The sequence below is a fragment of the Gossypium hirsutum genome, chromosome A11 (assembly GCF_007990345.1).
Source record: "Gossypium hirsutum isolate 1008001.06 chromosome A11, Gossypium_hirsutum_v2.1, whole genome shotgun sequence".
Lineage (NCBI taxonomy): Eukaryota > Viridiplantae > Streptophyta > Magnoliopsida > Malvales > Malvaceae > Gossypium > Gossypium hirsutum.
Window position 1 is genome coordinate 121,030,311 of NC_053434.1, and position 16,505 is coordinate 121,046,815.

Below are 16,505 nucleotides of genomic sequence, written 5' to 3' on the forward strand. Positions count from 1 at the left end.
GTTTAATTATTTAAGTTAAATATTGTTATTTATTTGCTAGTAAACTTACTAAGCTTTATGCTTACTTCTTTTATTTCTCTTTCTCTTATGGTATTGCAAAGCTACTTCAAGGATCCTAAAGAAGTCGGAGATCGTCCACATTATCAACTACAACTACTCGGTATTTTATATCGAAACACGTTTGAGTTATGGCATGTATAGGGATTTAGTTATTTTGTATGTTTGTAATGATGATTTTGCTAATGAGTGATGTGTAAGTATTTGATGATGTATGGTTATTAAAATGGTTAAGGATGAAGGTGTTTGTTGTTATGAAAGATTAGGTGATAAATTATGCATGGAAATCATGAAAGGATAAAATTTTGCAAAGAAACAGAATTCAGGCAGCACAGTGACGTGAATTTGAAAAATCACCCAAGATAGTATAAAATGAATTAGAGGGTGAATGATATATGGAATTAAAGCTTGTTGAGTCTATTTTCATGGAAAAATAACGGTGTAGAAAAAGGAAATTTATATTTTAAGATATGTGAATTTTAGTAAGATAGGGTCAGAACTGTTTTTGGAGTCCCCTGTTCTGAGTTTAGAAAATAATTGCAAATTGTACAAAAATGGTTATGAGTTGAAATTTACATGCTTAGATTCATTAATGAGTCTATTTTCTGTAGAAACAAGTAAGAATTTCATATGAAAATCCTACAGTGAGAAAACTTATTTTTAGTGACTAGAGGTCAGGGCAGTCAGGTGGTGAAACAGGGGAGACTTTAACTAATAAACTGTACTAATTTGCTGAACCAAAAATTCTAAAAATTTTATGGTGAGTAGATATATGAGTCTAGTTTCAGGGAAATTTACGGAATTAAATTTCGAGTTCTGTAGCTCAAGTTATAATTAATTTAGTAACTGCTACGCGATTGGACAGATTTGCTGCGAATAATGAAATAAATTTTCAAACCTAGTTTTTATGCTCCGAATTGGTAAGATAAGCTAAGTAATGCCTCGTGCTCGACTCCGGAAACGGTCTCGGGTAAGGGGTGTTACACCATTTTTGTAAATCAAACCGGTAAATATTTTATTAAATATTTACGAGGCTAGCTTAGTAGCTAATTAATTTTTGGAATAGTAAATTTTGTGAAATTAAGAGTTATTAAGGTATAGAGACTAAATCGCGCAAGGGTTAAAAGTTGAACTATAGATTGAAATAAATTAAAAAGGCTAAAGTAGCAATAATGCCACTTAATTAATGTTGGCAAATAGGTGGCCTGCCATGGGCTTAGCTAAATGCATGAAAATATATATATTAAATATATGTTAACTTTAATATATATTATAATAATAATTAAAATGAAAGATAATAAAAGAAAAGAAAGTGGAAACATGCAAATAAATAGAAGAAAAAAAGAAAGAAAAAGAAAGAAGGAAAAGGAGAGAAACGCACGGCCATAAGGGTTTCTAAGTTTCAACTTCAATTGGTTAGACAATTTAGTCTCTTTTCTTGTAATTTTTATATATTTGAAATCCCGGTACCTAGGGCTACCCGACTCATGTTGTAATTTTAACATTGATTAAGGTTTTAAATGTTGTAAATGTTGTATAGTTTTAGTATTAGGGGTTAAATTGATAGATTTTTAAGTTAGAAATGGTAAAGGATTAAATTGTAGAATAAATTGTAAATTTTGAGCAATAGAGACTAAATTATGAAAAATTCAAATTTAAGGGTTGAATTGAAAATAGAGAACTAAATTTAGCTTAAAGTAAAACTAGTATGAAAATATAAGATTAAATATGAAAAATTAAAATTAGTCTCGGTTTAGGGATTAGATTGAAGAATAAGCAAAATATGTGTGAAAATTAAAATTTAATGTGAAATTGAAATGTGTAATATTAATGTGATTTAATTGTTTTATCCTATAGCTAACGTCATACTGGAATCCTCGAGTAAAAATAGGAAGGATAAAATTGACGTCAAATAGCTCAGAAATCACGGTTTGTGTTTCTATAATTCGAATTAAATAGTAGATTATTGCATATATAATTGTTTGCATATGGTAAGCAATTAAGTAGAGTATTTTGGTACTTGGGAATTGAATTAAATTCATAATTGAAATGAAATGGATTGATTTTGTATATTATGAAATATATTGATTATGAATATATGTGTATTGAGAAAAATGTGATGTTTATCAAATTGAATATATGCTTATATGTGATGATATATTTTCATGAAACTGAGACATTGGTTGTATTCAAAAGTTAAATGAATCCCTATTAACTATATCCCTACTTCGAATGTCCACACGGCAATGTGACCCCTGCAGTTAAATTTTTGTAATTATTTCCTAAACTTACAGAATTGTTTCAGATTAGTCATTGCCTATTTTTGAACTATTTTTAGGGTCTCGTAGACTTGTAGTAGGGGCTGTAAGAGTAACTTTTACTCTGAATTGAGGTGGATTAGCAAACCTAAATTTAGTGCATTCCATTAACATCGAAGATAAATAAAAAGTGGAGTATGGACTAATACTCTAATGCTAATAATTGGAATAGTATTATATGTATCCGAATTTGAACATTCTAGAAAGGTTAAATAGTGATAAGAGTGTAGACAGTAGAAGACCAAGTTTAGAAATGCATAGCATAATTTATTATTCAAATGTATAAGTATCTAGCATGAAAGTATCAGATTGTTGTGACCTACCCCTGCATATTATAATGCTATTAGTTTAGTTTTAGTTAGTTTATATGTTGATTATGATTGAATTAATTGTTTGATTCATTAATAATACTCGTGACCCTAATCTGACAACGGAAAGGGGTTAGGTGTGTTATAATTCCAATCAACGTGGACCTACAGTAGGGTCGGTAAGGGCTAACTAAACCCTATTTCATGTGATCTAATACTCTGATAGTCTGATCTGAGTAGGAAACTGATATGTATGCCTGACTGTACTATTAAGTATGCATTTATCTGTGTATGAGCATGTTAAGCATGTTTATTCTATTATTTTTGCATCTATATTTTGTATTTGCGTTTAGGTGGGATTTGTATATGTGGAGGAAGTGATCTGTATAACGACTTTTCGCCTATATTCTGATAGCTTGACTGCATATTATCTATTATGTAGCATCGACACTATATGGTGTGTAGGGACGGGTGGGTATTTTTAACCCCACAGCTTGACTGCATATTATCTATTATGTAGAGGATGAGGGTAGGATTCTGCACGTCTGATCTGTTATCTAACTTTGATATCTATTACTGTTATAAACTTAGATCCGAATCTGTATCTGACTGTATATGAAATTCTGTGTATATTGCATGATTATTTCTATTGGGTTACACACTGAGTTTATGAAAACTCACATTTGTTTGTCTGTTCTGTTCAGGTAATCCACAGATATAGGCGGGTTGGTGCGACGAAGGTTCAGCGGTGACTACTTGACGGAAATTGTTTTCATTGTTACTATTGTTTTACTTTTACTGAAATTTCTAGTTTTCATGAGAGTTTTGTAATTTTTGGACTCTCTGGACTTTTTGAAATGTTTGATTTGAATTTTTAGGTTTGATTGCGTTCTGATTTCTAAACTGTGATGATTCAAAAAAATATCGATTTTGTGCGAACAAATGTTATTTTTGAAAACACGAGTATGGTTTTGTTTTAAACGATTTTCAAACTTCCTTTGTGAAATAAATAGTTAATTTTAAAGAGCAACTTATAACGGTTTCAGTAATATATATAAATGAATATGTTTTATAAAACTTGGATGTTTTATCAAATAAATAAACATGGTTTTATCGAAGTATCGTCGATTTCAAAACCCTTTTTCATAACACTCCTAGATTCGGCCATAATATCTAGGTCGTGTTTAGGGTGTTACACTATTGGAAATGGATAATATTTCTGTTTCATACAATCCTTTCTCATAGTTCACTTTATTCAAAATTCTATTAAGTAATGTGGTACAATAATCTTTTATAAGAATATTTTTTATAATCACAGATAATCTCACCAATTTTATGGTTTATGTCTAATCCCATTTGGTTCGATGATGGTATTCAAGCCCACACAACAATGGTGACTTCAGGAGTAAAATTTTAGGGATATTTATATCATGTTTATGTTAATTATATGTATCTTAATATTTAAATTAATACACCGATAATAAAATTATTTTATTATACCCTAACAGATGTGTTACCATGTGTACGAAATAATTTTTCTAATTTTTATATGAATTTTATATTTTCTATCGGGTTAGGATTTGATATATTGTATTGAAATCTTTTTATTCCGATAAAAAAATTTAATTCCAAAAATCAATTTAAATATTAAATTCATAATTGTCGAAAAAAACGTAGCATTTAAAAAAAAACTTCTTTGTGCTAAAACATTTTTCCTTGTACTATAATTGTTTTTATAGTTATATTTATGTCAAAATTATTAAATATATTATATATAGAGAAGTTACATTGAAATCAAATGGAAAAAGAGATCTATCTGCAAATGTCGGTACTTAGCCAGCCAACTTGCAGCCAGGCCATTTCAATAAGGTTTAATTTGCCCTCAGTCCTTGTACTCTTTAAACTTTTGAAAATGGGTCTTTTTACTTTTATTTTAAAAATTCAGTCCTTCTATTTGTTTGATTCAAACATTAACCTCAATGAATTTTCATTAAATTTAAATTTTTCATAATTAGACCTTTCAAGAAATAGGCTAAGAAACCAAATTTTTAAAATTTGGAGAGTAAATAGACTTAGGGGCGCATAGTTAGACCTCTCAAGAAATTGGCTAAGAAAATTTACGTACTTGTGTTTGATTTCAATGTTTAATTTGATAACAAATATTTTTTGTCTTAATTTAGTATCTGAGTTTGGCTTCAATATTCAAATTGAAACTTGATTTTTTTTAATCTCGTACTTGAGTTTCTTTTGTCTCAATTAAGCACCCAAGTTTGGATTCAATGTCTAATTTAGTACATAAGTTTCTCAATAAAATACCTACATTTTTTTCTTGAGCATGTGTGTCAAATATTCATTGGGCTACATGATACTTTCCTGTCCGGATTTCAAGTTAACCGTCAAAACCAAACTTAAATATCAAATTGCAAAAAAAAAAATCCAAATATCAATTTGAACATTAAAACTAAACTCAACTAAGTAATAGTATATTCATCCAAAAATAGAAATATCTTTCAAAACCCTAAAACAGAGAAAGAGACATTTAAAGAGACATTATGAGAATGGGGTTTCAATGTCTCCCACACTAATTTCATCAATTGTTGTGTCAAGCGTACTGTCCTTTCTTTTTGTGCGTGGAATGAATGAATCTTATCTTCTAACTCGTTCCCTTCTGAACACAAGTTTCCCATTCATCGTGCTACCCCATCTCTTTTTGCCATGCTAGACTTGTATGCTATTAATTTGACAGATTGTTTAGGTTTTGGGTTAGATTAATTTGAGTTTAAATAATTCAAGTTAAAATTATTTCAGATTTAGTTTATTTTGAGTTTAAATTATTTCTGTTTCGAGTTATTTCAAATTTTTCAATCGATATTTTTCTTATTCATGTTTGATAATAGAGTTTAAAAGTAACTTTGAATTATTTATTTTAAGGGTTTCGATTATTTTAGATTTATATCATTTAAGATCTGATATGTTAATTTTTATAATCAAATTAAAATGAATAAAATTTAAATTCAAATTAATCAGATTGAATTTTAGAATTCGGATTGAAAAATATAAAATTTCAATGATATGACACTTTGAGATTGTGCCATATGATCACACAAAAATTAAAATTTTTATAAAAATTTTCAAGTGATGGCTTGTACAATCTTAGAGTGTCACATATAATATTCTAATAACTGGATTGGTGGTTAAATCGATTTGACCACCACTAGTTTTCAATTAAATCAATTTAATCGGTTCTAATAATAAATAGTTAAATAATTTAAAAAAGAATATTAAACCGGTTAACGTATTCAACTACAAAATTTTTTCTCCAATTTTCAATTTTTACTTGTTTCGAGCCGTTTTCAATTCAATCAGTTCAACCCCCTTGTTTAAACTAGTATATCGATATGTCTCAAGCCAACCGGTTCAACTAACCAATCCAATGCTATTTCAAAAACACTAGTCACATTATCAAAATCTTAACGGAATCTAAGTTTAGGAACCAAAATGGATCTAGTTATCAAGTTTAGGTACCAAAGTAAACAAATAAAAAAAAGTAAAGATACCAAAGCAGACCTAATTGCCAAGTTTAAGAGCCAAGAATTATATTATCCTCTAAAATTTTTGTAAACTTTGGGTTATTCTGAGTTCGATTCATTTCTAGTTCAAACTATTTCGAAATTTGCCAATTGAGTTGTAAAATCTAATTTTTTTCAGATTTTTTTTATTCATATTTGATACTTGAACTTACATCATTCGAATTATTTATTAAAAAAAATTATCATTTTAAATTTGAGTAAGTTAAATTTAAGCAGTCATCAAATAAAATTTCAAAATTTTCAAATGTGAATTAAAATTGAAAGGTGTAGTTAGATTGCCAATAATTCTTCAACTTTTTAAATTTATTATTGCCAATAATTCTTCAACTTTTTAGATTTATTCTTCTTTTGTTTTTTAGTTTTCATTATTATTGTTGTTTTATGCCTTACTTTACCTGTTTACTAGGGAAGAGTTTAATCATCTTTGAATGAAGACAAATGGAGCAGTCTGCCCCTTCCCTAGGGTTCAATAATATATGATATTTGGCTATTTATATATTTTCCTTCTAAAGGTTAACAAAAGTATTTTTATAAAAAATAATTAACACCTTCGGTCTTCTAAATAAATAAGAATTAAACAATCTTTCTCTCCTCTCACGACCCACCCTGCATGCCATCTATCATTTTAGATACCTAAAACTAATATTGAATCGCTCTAATTTGAAGCATTTTGATTCTGCTAGTTATAATTGAATTTTTTAATCTCTTTTGTCCCCGTACTGATGGACCTCAATTGACTTGAAGAGTGGATTGTTCCTCCTATTCCACCCGTCATCCTCCACCCACCAAACATCACATTTTCGGCTAAAACCCTCTTTGGGGTGAGCAACCTAATTGCCCCCATCTTGATATGCTAAAATTTACATATTGTAAAACCCAATACAATTTATTTCGCTTTCTATATGTGGTTACTATTTTTTTATGGATCAATGTATGTTGCTTAAAGCTTCGTTATAACCACCAAAAAATCCCCCACAAACTCCACTGCCCAAATCCCATCCTCTAAGAATTTTTTTTTAAAAGTAAATAAGATAAATGATTTGCATTTTTTAATTCGGTCAATTTCAACGAATTAATTTTATACATTAAAATTTTAATAAATCGACTAAATAAGAAAAATAAATAAATTGCACATTATATTGCCAAAATCGAATCAACCGATTCGTTTAATTGAGAATGTTGAGTTTTTTTTTTAAATTCTCCATATTAAGTATTTATTTTATTTTAAGTTTAGGTATGTAAATGAATTTTGAATTTAATAATTAAAATTTCCTCAATTTATTCAATATAAAATATTTTAAATTTAATTCTATCCAACGAAGCCCACAAATCTCTACCAAAAATGCATTTGACTCGTATAATTTGCCAAAATGAAAACAATAGTTCCGATCACAAAGAAAGCTAATTAAGAACTAAAAAAAGGCTTTATGCATTTATTGGCCCCTAAACTATACCCAATTTTCAGATAGATCCTTATAAGTTTTTTTTTGTGAAAATGGTCCTAAACTATCAATTTTGTACCCAAAAGACAATATCAGCCAATAAAAACATAATCTGTGGTATATTCTTATCGGATGCCACGTCAGACGCATTTTTGGGTAAAATGGGGGCAAACCAATAGTGTAGAGATCATTTTTGGCCAAAAAAACTTTAAAGACTAATCTAAGAATTGAAGTATAATTTAGGGCTCAATTTAATAATACAGCAAAAAATAAATATAAAAATCAAAGGAATTTTAAGAAAGAATAACTTTTTGGTGGAAAATTATCCAACAAAAGAGGTTCTTTTCTTTCCATGCATGGAATCTTAGTTTCTTTCCCTAAAGCATTGCTTCATTCCTAGGCCTTCCAATGCAATAATATATACTCTCCCTAGCTTCCAAGTTTCATTACTTTTGGGGTTACCTATAAAAATCCCTTATAAACCCTCCATTTTGACTTCAAATTTTCTATATTCAATTCCCATACAAAACACAAGTTTCCCAAGGAAAAAGAAGAAGATCAAGATGGGCCAAAACACATCATCTTTTGGTATTATTTTTCTTTAATTTTCCCCTTAATCTTCTCAATTATATAAATATTCTATATGTGTGCATATGTAGATAGATTTTGTTTATGTTAAATTCAAGTTTATTATGTTATTTTATTTTTGAACATTAATCTTATTATAGTTTATTATTATATCTACTCTTTTTTATACAATACTTAAAACTACCTATAGCCCTTATCCCTTAAATAGTAAGATGATGCGCTTCAACGCACTCGAACCTACATACTCCTGCATTAACAATAAATATCCATGCCAATCAGACTAAAACTCAATCAACTTCTTCATTTCTAGTCTTATCATGCGTGAATTTTGTCCAATTATATTCCCGTTTTAAAATCAAATACGTACTTATAATTATATTGTATTCGTTGTTGTAAACTCTAAAAATTAGGAATGGGGATGCAGGAAATAAAAAGCGAAAGGAAATAGATTCCACAATAGAGAGATGTTACAAGACATATTTTGAAGGCAAGACAAATTGGACTCCAGCTACATTCTTTCGAGCCATATGCGACACCGTCGAGTAATTTTATCTTTGCCTTTTTAACACTATAAATGTTTTTTTTAATAAAAAAATTGCATTTAGTAGTGTTGATTAAATGTGTAATTAGAATCATATGTTTATATATCAACAAGTCCTTTAGTTAATAGCAAGTAATAGCAAGTAGAAACTTTAAGAACTTTAAGATAGTAGGTTTGAGTCTTTAGATTTTTTTTAGAAGAATCGAGATAAAATGATAAAATCTTGTGGGATCAAAAAGTTAAAAAGTTTGTACTAAAAAGATTAGATTAAATTCAATGTTGTTGGAACTAGATCGGACTAGCCAGATAGATTGGTTGAATTGAGAATCGGCTAAAAAATCAGTTGACCCAGAATTTTTTAAAATTTATTTTGTCAGACCTATTGGAGTAGTGAACCGGTGGCCTGACCAGTTCGGTTTAAAAAACATTGATTAAATTATTACTTTTTAGAGGGGTTAAAAATATGGGGTTTTTTTTTCCATTTAATTGAAGGATGGAATTTGCTAATTTGAATGTTTTAAATTTTTAAGAGGGGCTAAAGAACAATATTCCCATTTAGCCAATTGTATTAAAAAAAGCTTAAATTAAATGATTAACTTTTAAGAGGGGTTAAAAATACAATTTTTTAATTCAATCGAAGGTCGATGAATGTTTTAATTTTTTTTCTTTTTGAAGTGTTGAAAAGAAATATTCCCATCTAACCATGGGGGCAAGGCTTTTGTATTAACAAATAATAATTTTTCCATTTAATCAAAGGCTAACGTTAGAAGTGTTAAGTTGAATGTTTTAAATTTTTTTGGAGGGTTGAAAATTAATATTCCCATTTAGCTAGGAGGCGAAGGCCATTGATATAATTGTAATTTCAAGAGAAAAAAAATTATGTATTTAAATGCATTTACGTAATAATATGATTTTTACAGAGAACTGAACAAAAAGCTTGGAAGCCCTCAATTAAGTGCACCAAAAATTACAACTCTCAATGTTGCCTTTGAGGTTAGTATTTGAGTACTCCCAATTAAGTAATTCGTTTTTACAAAATAAACATGTAAATTTTTATTTTTTTAATTAAGTGGAAATACCTAATTAATTGATAATATATAAATTCTTATGAACATAATTTTTTGAGTTTATTGGTAGTGTATAAATTTATTAGTCATTAAGGGTAGATTTGGATGGGCGATTGGGTGCTGTGTGGTATAGTATGGTGCGTTTAGCTTATTTTTTGTCTCACATTACAGTATCTAATCTCACTACTACCATTATTTTTACACTAATCGCAGCTAAACGCATTGTTCTACCTATGTGTATGGGATAAAGCAACATTTAATTTTTAAATTTGATATATTTTTTAATTTGATCATTAAAATATTTTATCACTTTAATCTTGAAACTTAGTAATTTTTTCTTAATTTAACTATTAAAATTGAATTTCCTTAAGTTATAATTATGTAACTCTTTAGAATTATATCTCATCATCACTTAAAATTTTACAAAATTTATTAACCATCATGTAAGTATACCAAGATAATTATTGGTCAAAAAAATACGAATACAAATATAGGGATAAAGCAATATTTAGTCCTTGAACTTGGTAATTTTTTTTTAATTTGGTCTCTAAAAGTTTTTTTTTTGCTCCACAATTAATAACTTGACAATTTTTCTTAATTTAGTCCCTAAACACTCTAAGATTATACTACGTCATCACTTAAAAATTTAAAAAACTTACAGATCATTATTTCTCATTATTGCTCCCCCCCCAAAAAAAAACGGATACAAATGAAATGATAAAGCAATATGTAGTCCTTGAACTTAATAACTTTTCTCAATTTGGTCCATAAACTTTTTTCCCTTCACATTAATTTCAAAACTTAACAACTTTTACTTATTTTATCCCTGAACATTTTGAGATTATACTACGTCATCACCTAAAACATTCAAAAGCTTATAAATAGCCATGTAAGTAAATTCGATATCAGTATTGCCTCTTGCCAAAAAAAAAACATATACAAATGTAAGGATAAAGCAACAGTTAGTCCTTGAATTTAATAAATTTTCTTAACTTGACCTCTAAACTTTTTTTTCTCATGATTTGATCCTTAAACTTGGATTTATTAAAGTATAATGACATAACACTCTGAAATTATACCATGCCATCACTTAAAACTTTAGAAAAACTTACGGACCATCCTGTAAGTAAATCTGATATCATTATCACCAACAAAATGGAACATAAAACGTTTTTCAAAATTGAAATTTGGTGGCAGAAATACAAAGCAGCCGCTGAAGGAAAAGAACTATCAAAAGAAGGGTTTCAAGAGGTGCTACAAGAAGTGCTAATAGAGACAGGGTTTTCTGGTATAGGAGCCAAAGACATATTTTTGTACCTGTTTGGTGTGCCAGTGGCTGCTTTGATGATCAAAAGGCAAGCTAACCTTAAAATCCACGATGATATATTCATCCCTGCCATCACTTCTGCTACTGTTTTCCTCCTCGCAAAGCTCAATAAAATTTGACCAATTAGTTTGTATTTATATGAATTTCAAAACTATTTGTATTACGTTTGATAGTTGGTTTGATTGGTTTTAAGGATGTAAAAAAAAACCCAAAAATTTTATTTTAATTTTTATTGTTTTGTGATTTGGATTGGTCAAGTTTAGACCTATTCAAGGATCGGGTTATCTAAGTTTGAAGGTTCATTTGAAATATAAGAAGATTTAGACAGAAGTATGAGGTTAAAAAAACGGGTTTTAGCAAAATTAAGCCAACTTAAAATATGAATTGAGTTTAGGTTCCAATATTCAAGACTTGAGCTTTGCTCGACCCTTTTTACTTTGTAGTATATTTTATTATTTTAATTTTATATATTATGTAATTAAAATAAAATAAAATAAAATGTATAATACAACAATGTAAGCCTTAAAATATATGCTAAAGTTGTCTGTGTTTAATATATTAATAAGAGAAGAAAACGTATAGAAGTAATCGATATTACATTAAAAATAATATAAATTATTAAAACGGATTGGGTTAATCATTTTCAAATATTAGTAGGTTTGAGTAAAATTTGAGATTTATATTTTGAGTCAGGCTGCGCTTGGATAAGCGTGAAATGTGCTAATATCAAGCATTTGAGTCGAGCTGTGTTCGGGTAAAATGTGCTAGGATCCAAAACACATTTTTCTTTGATACGCCATCTCCTTTAGTCGTATTGTTAAATGTTGGTGTTTTCATCCGTGCGGCCCAAATTTATTTGAAACAACATGAATTAAAAAAAAATTATATAACATCGGAGAGGATTCAAACTTAAGCTACATAGATAAAAACATTAACATATAACCATCCAATCAAGAAAAGTAATACATTACGGAAAAAAAAGTACATTTTATATAAAGTGTTTTGGATACGTTTTTGTCTTATCAACCATAACGGCCTATTTTTTAAAATAATAAAAAATTTTGGCCTCAATCTCATTTTACAAAAAAAAAATCGATATATATCGATAATTTTGCTCCCATGTATATAAAAGTTAAAATGACTTTCTTAGCCCTTCAATTTCTAAATTGAGCAAATTAGTTTATCTAAAATAGTTGGAGCAATTTAATCTATATCAATTTTAAAAGTAAGCAATTAAGAACAATTAATCATGACATTAATATCTTTTGTCAACATGCATAATTTTTATTGCTATAATATAAAGTTTAACCCTTGATGTTTACATATTTTATTAAATTGATATTAGTTCTAAAAAATTCTAACAAATGTAATCTCAATATTTACAAAGTATTGCGGGTTGAATTTGTTAAATCATGACTAAATTGATAAATATGTAAATTATGATAACAAAATTTATTATTATACTAATCAAATTCATATAAAATTAAACATCAACATTGCAATTAATCGTTTTTATTTGCTGACTTTAAAAATTAACATTAAGTAAATTACCCTAAAAAAGATTTTCTCATATAAAACAAAACAAAGGGAAAGGATACGAGGGTTTGACCTAGTCTCAAATTCAGAAGATTCAAGCATCAAGTCTCCTTTGCGGTACGCCACACTGCTCGAGGACCTACAGCTAAACCCGCCCCCCCCCCCCTCCTCCCTGCATTACAAGTGGTGCTCTAGGCCATTTTAAATTTTTCATTAATTGCATTGAAATATATATAATTTATATTTTTAGATAAGGTAATCTATAAAAATAGTCACTTTTGTTTGCATCAGATTACATTTTAGTCACTTATACTTGAAATGTTACTTTTTAGTCACTTATGTTATTATTTTCTTACGAAGTGATCACTCTACCGTTAAGTTCCGCTGTCTCTCTAACGGTAATCTTACGTGGCAGTCCAACTAAATTTTAAGTACCAATTTAGATTTCTAAATGAGATGAAAATAGATTTTTAATTAAAAATTTTAATTAATTAAAATTTTTAAACCTAAACCTTAACTAAAATTTTGATTTTAATAATAGTTTTTCCAGTTAAGTGAGAGAAAAAAAAACCCATTGAAAAAAAGAAGAGATGGAAGAAAAATTAAAAAGAGGATATGAACAGCTTTTTTAGTTAAGGTTTAGGTTTAAAAATTTTAATTAATTAAAATTTTTAATTAAAAATCTATTTTCGTCTCATTTAGAAATCTAAGTTGGCATTTAAAATCTAGTTGGACTGTCACGTAGGATTACCGTTAGAGAGATAACGGAACTTAACGGTAGAGTGATCACTTCGTAACAAAATAATAACATAAGTGACTAAAACGTAACATTTCAAACATAAGTGACTAAAATGTAACCTGAGGCAAACAAAAGTGACTATTTTTGTAGATTACCCTTTTAGATAATAACACTCAAGAGCAAAATTAGAAAATTTTTTGAGTAAGAATAAAATTTTATATCTTTACTATATTAAAAATATAATTTTATCATTTTAATAGTTTTTATATTTTTATAATTTTAACGGATTGGATTAATTTTTTATCATTTTTAGGATGGCCAAACTGTAATTTTATCATTATTAATTTAAAATTGTATAAACTATAAAGAGACCTAAATGGAAAATTTTCTATTTTAAGGGACCAAGACCCCTACCAATTCCCTAGATTCACCACTACATTACTTATATACTAAAAATTCTATAAATTTAAAATATAAATATCCATTTAAAAATAGCATACAATAAATAATATTAATACTTTTTTATTATTTTGATATAGATAATATCAATAGAAATGTTATTCTTTTAATGAGATCTTTGCCTTTCCATACATTATCTATATTATCGAGTTGGTCTCGATTAATTAGTGATATCAACTCAATAATTCAGTCAAAAGTTTAAATAATAATATAAATAATCAAAATTATAGTTATATGTATATTAATATTATTAAAAAAATTAATATATAAAAATATAAAAAATATTTTTTAAAATATCTAAAATTATACATCGAAACATATTAATATCGATATATCAAAATAAAAATGGTTTAATAATAAATTTGACTACTAACGTTTGCATGTTTTGTCAAAATGGTCCTAGTTGTATTTTTGAGTCTTTTTTTGGACATCAACTTTTTTTCAAACTGTTTTTCCAATAAATTTAATGAAAGTACCATTAAAAAAATTGACGGGGATGATGTGAAATTTCATGTGGAATATTTTTAATGAGATGTAATTTATTACTTAAATAACCCTATAAGATAATTACATGTGAAAAATAATAAAATAAATAAATAATACATTAAATTAAAAAATAACTCTTAATTTAAAGAAAATAAACGTTGTTATCTAAAAAAAATTTAACCCAGTAGAAAAACCTCACAGTAAATAAACGTATAAAAATTGAAACCTTAAATTTATTCATTAAATCTATTAGAAAAAACAGTTTGAAAAAAATTAAAGGTTGATAACTAAAAAAAACTAAAAAATACAATTAGGATCATTTTGACAAAATATACAAACGTTGGTGATTAAATTTACCATTAAATCAAATAAAAACCATACATCATGCACAGATACAATAACTTCGCCTACTAAAGCCTCCACTATACTACTGGTTTTTCATTTATTCTTTGCTTCAACTACTTTTCTCTACTCTTTAAAAATTATAAGGTTAAATAATGTTATAGGTGTTTGTAATTTTCAAAAATTAAAAATTTAGTCTCTATATTTTTATTTCTAAGATTTAATTTCTTAATTTTTAGATTTTAAAATTTAAGTTTGAAATAATAATAAAAACTCACTTAATAGCAATGTAACTAAAAGAAATGGTGTTGTAATGAACCTGAATTTAATAAAATAATTTTCAGCGTTAATAGTTGAATTTGAATTTTAAAATCTGAAAAGTGGAGGGACTAAGTTTCTAGAAATTAAAGTGTATAGACTAAATTCCAAATTTACTAAGAGTACCTGTGGCATATTTTAACCAAAATATAAACTCTTAGTTTCCTCATTTATTGGTATGATTTAATTAGTTCAGTTACTTTTTTCTACTATGAATTATCTTAAATTTCCATCAATGTCAGGGATTAAAGAAAATAAAGAAAGAACGCTAACCGAAATTAAGAAAGTAAAAATTATTAATGAGGGCCATTAAAGAATTTATAAGCTATTAATACCGATTAACTACAAACTTTGAATAATTTCTTTTCCCAAAAAAAATATTTTTTAAAAACCCCTCAAAATTTCAATCCCAAACCAGCTATAACGTTAGTTTTTAAAAAACGACTGGAAATTTATAAGGGTCAAATTGTTGTTTTAACCCCTTTACTATATTTCTGTTTAAAAATTAATTCATGCACTTTAATTTAATATGATTTTGTTAATTATATAATATAACATCGTAAATGTAGAGTATCTGCAAAATAAAAATACAAATTCATAACTAGAAAGTTTGTTAGAACCTTTTCTAATCGGTACTATAAAAGTGAAAAATAGATCGGATTAGTCAATTCAATTTGGAATTCATTCTTATTGAGTCATCAACAACTGCTTGTTTAGTTAAAAACAATAAACCAGTTTGATCGAATCATTTAGTTCTATTTATTTGTTGCGTTTGATCGAATCTAAACTTTGAAAAGTAGAAGTACTAAATTACTGAAAATAAAAGTAAATGAACTAATTTTAAATTTGTGAAGAGTACAGGGACTTGTGATATAGTTTTGTTGACACCATTTTTTTGATTGAAAAGCGGGGTCGACTTGGGTTTTGAAAATGAAAAAGGGAGTCGCCACCAATCCTTTTTGAGGTGTGATTGGGTCACCTTGGAAAAAGGTTGTTTTTAATAAATAATTTGATTTTATTAAAACAACGGTTTTGGTCTACGAAATTTAGAAAATGGGTTCGGGAGTCGGTTACGTACGAGGAAGGATTAGCACCCTCGTAACGCCCAGAAATTGGTACCTAGTTGATTATCTAATGTCTTGATGTCGAAAATTGAGAACTAGAAAGAATTAAAAATACGATCCTTGTATTAAAATAAAAATTTTTGGAAAAAGAAATATATTTTACGTTAATCGAGAAAGAGAATCATATCCAGTAAGTTAGGACACAATGTCTCGAATTCTCGATACGCGAATGAAAAGTGCTTAAAAAAAGGGATCACGACCAGTAAGTTAGGACGCAATAGTTTTTAATTCCCAATGTTGTTTAAAACTTGAGTTTGAAAAGA

At 27.6% G+C, this 16,505-nt stretch overlaps 1 protein-coding gene across 1 annotated transcript; it reads left to right on the top strand.

Annotated features, from left to right (window-relative positions):
• Positions 1-8,086: 8,086 nt before the first annotated feature.
• LOC121209488 (uncharacterized) lies at positions 8,087-11,481 on the top strand. The gene is made up of 4 exons (XM_041080203.1): positions 8,087-8,303; positions 8,728-8,845; positions 9,765-9,837; positions 11,109-11,481. Exons 1-4 carry the CDS (start codon positions 8,279-8,281, stop codon positions 11,355-11,357), a joined length of 465 nt encoding a protein of 154 aa, XP_040936137.1. The 5' UTR covers positions 8,087-8,278; the 3' UTR covers positions 11,358-11,481.
• The last annotated feature ends 5,024 nt before the right edge of the window (positions 11,482-16,505 follow it).

Coding starts and splice junctions, on each gene's coding strand:
- LOC121209488 (XM_041080203.1), top strand. CDS start 8,279: ATGGGCCAAAACACATCATCTTTTG. Junction 8,304..8,727: donor CCAAAACACATCATCTTTTG/GTATTATTTTTC, acceptor ATGGGGATGCAG/GAAATAAAAAGCGAAAGGAA. Junction 9,838..11,108: donor CTCTCAATGTTGCCTTTGAG/GTTAGTATTTGA, acceptor ATTTGGTGGCAG/AAATACAAAGCAGCCGCTGA.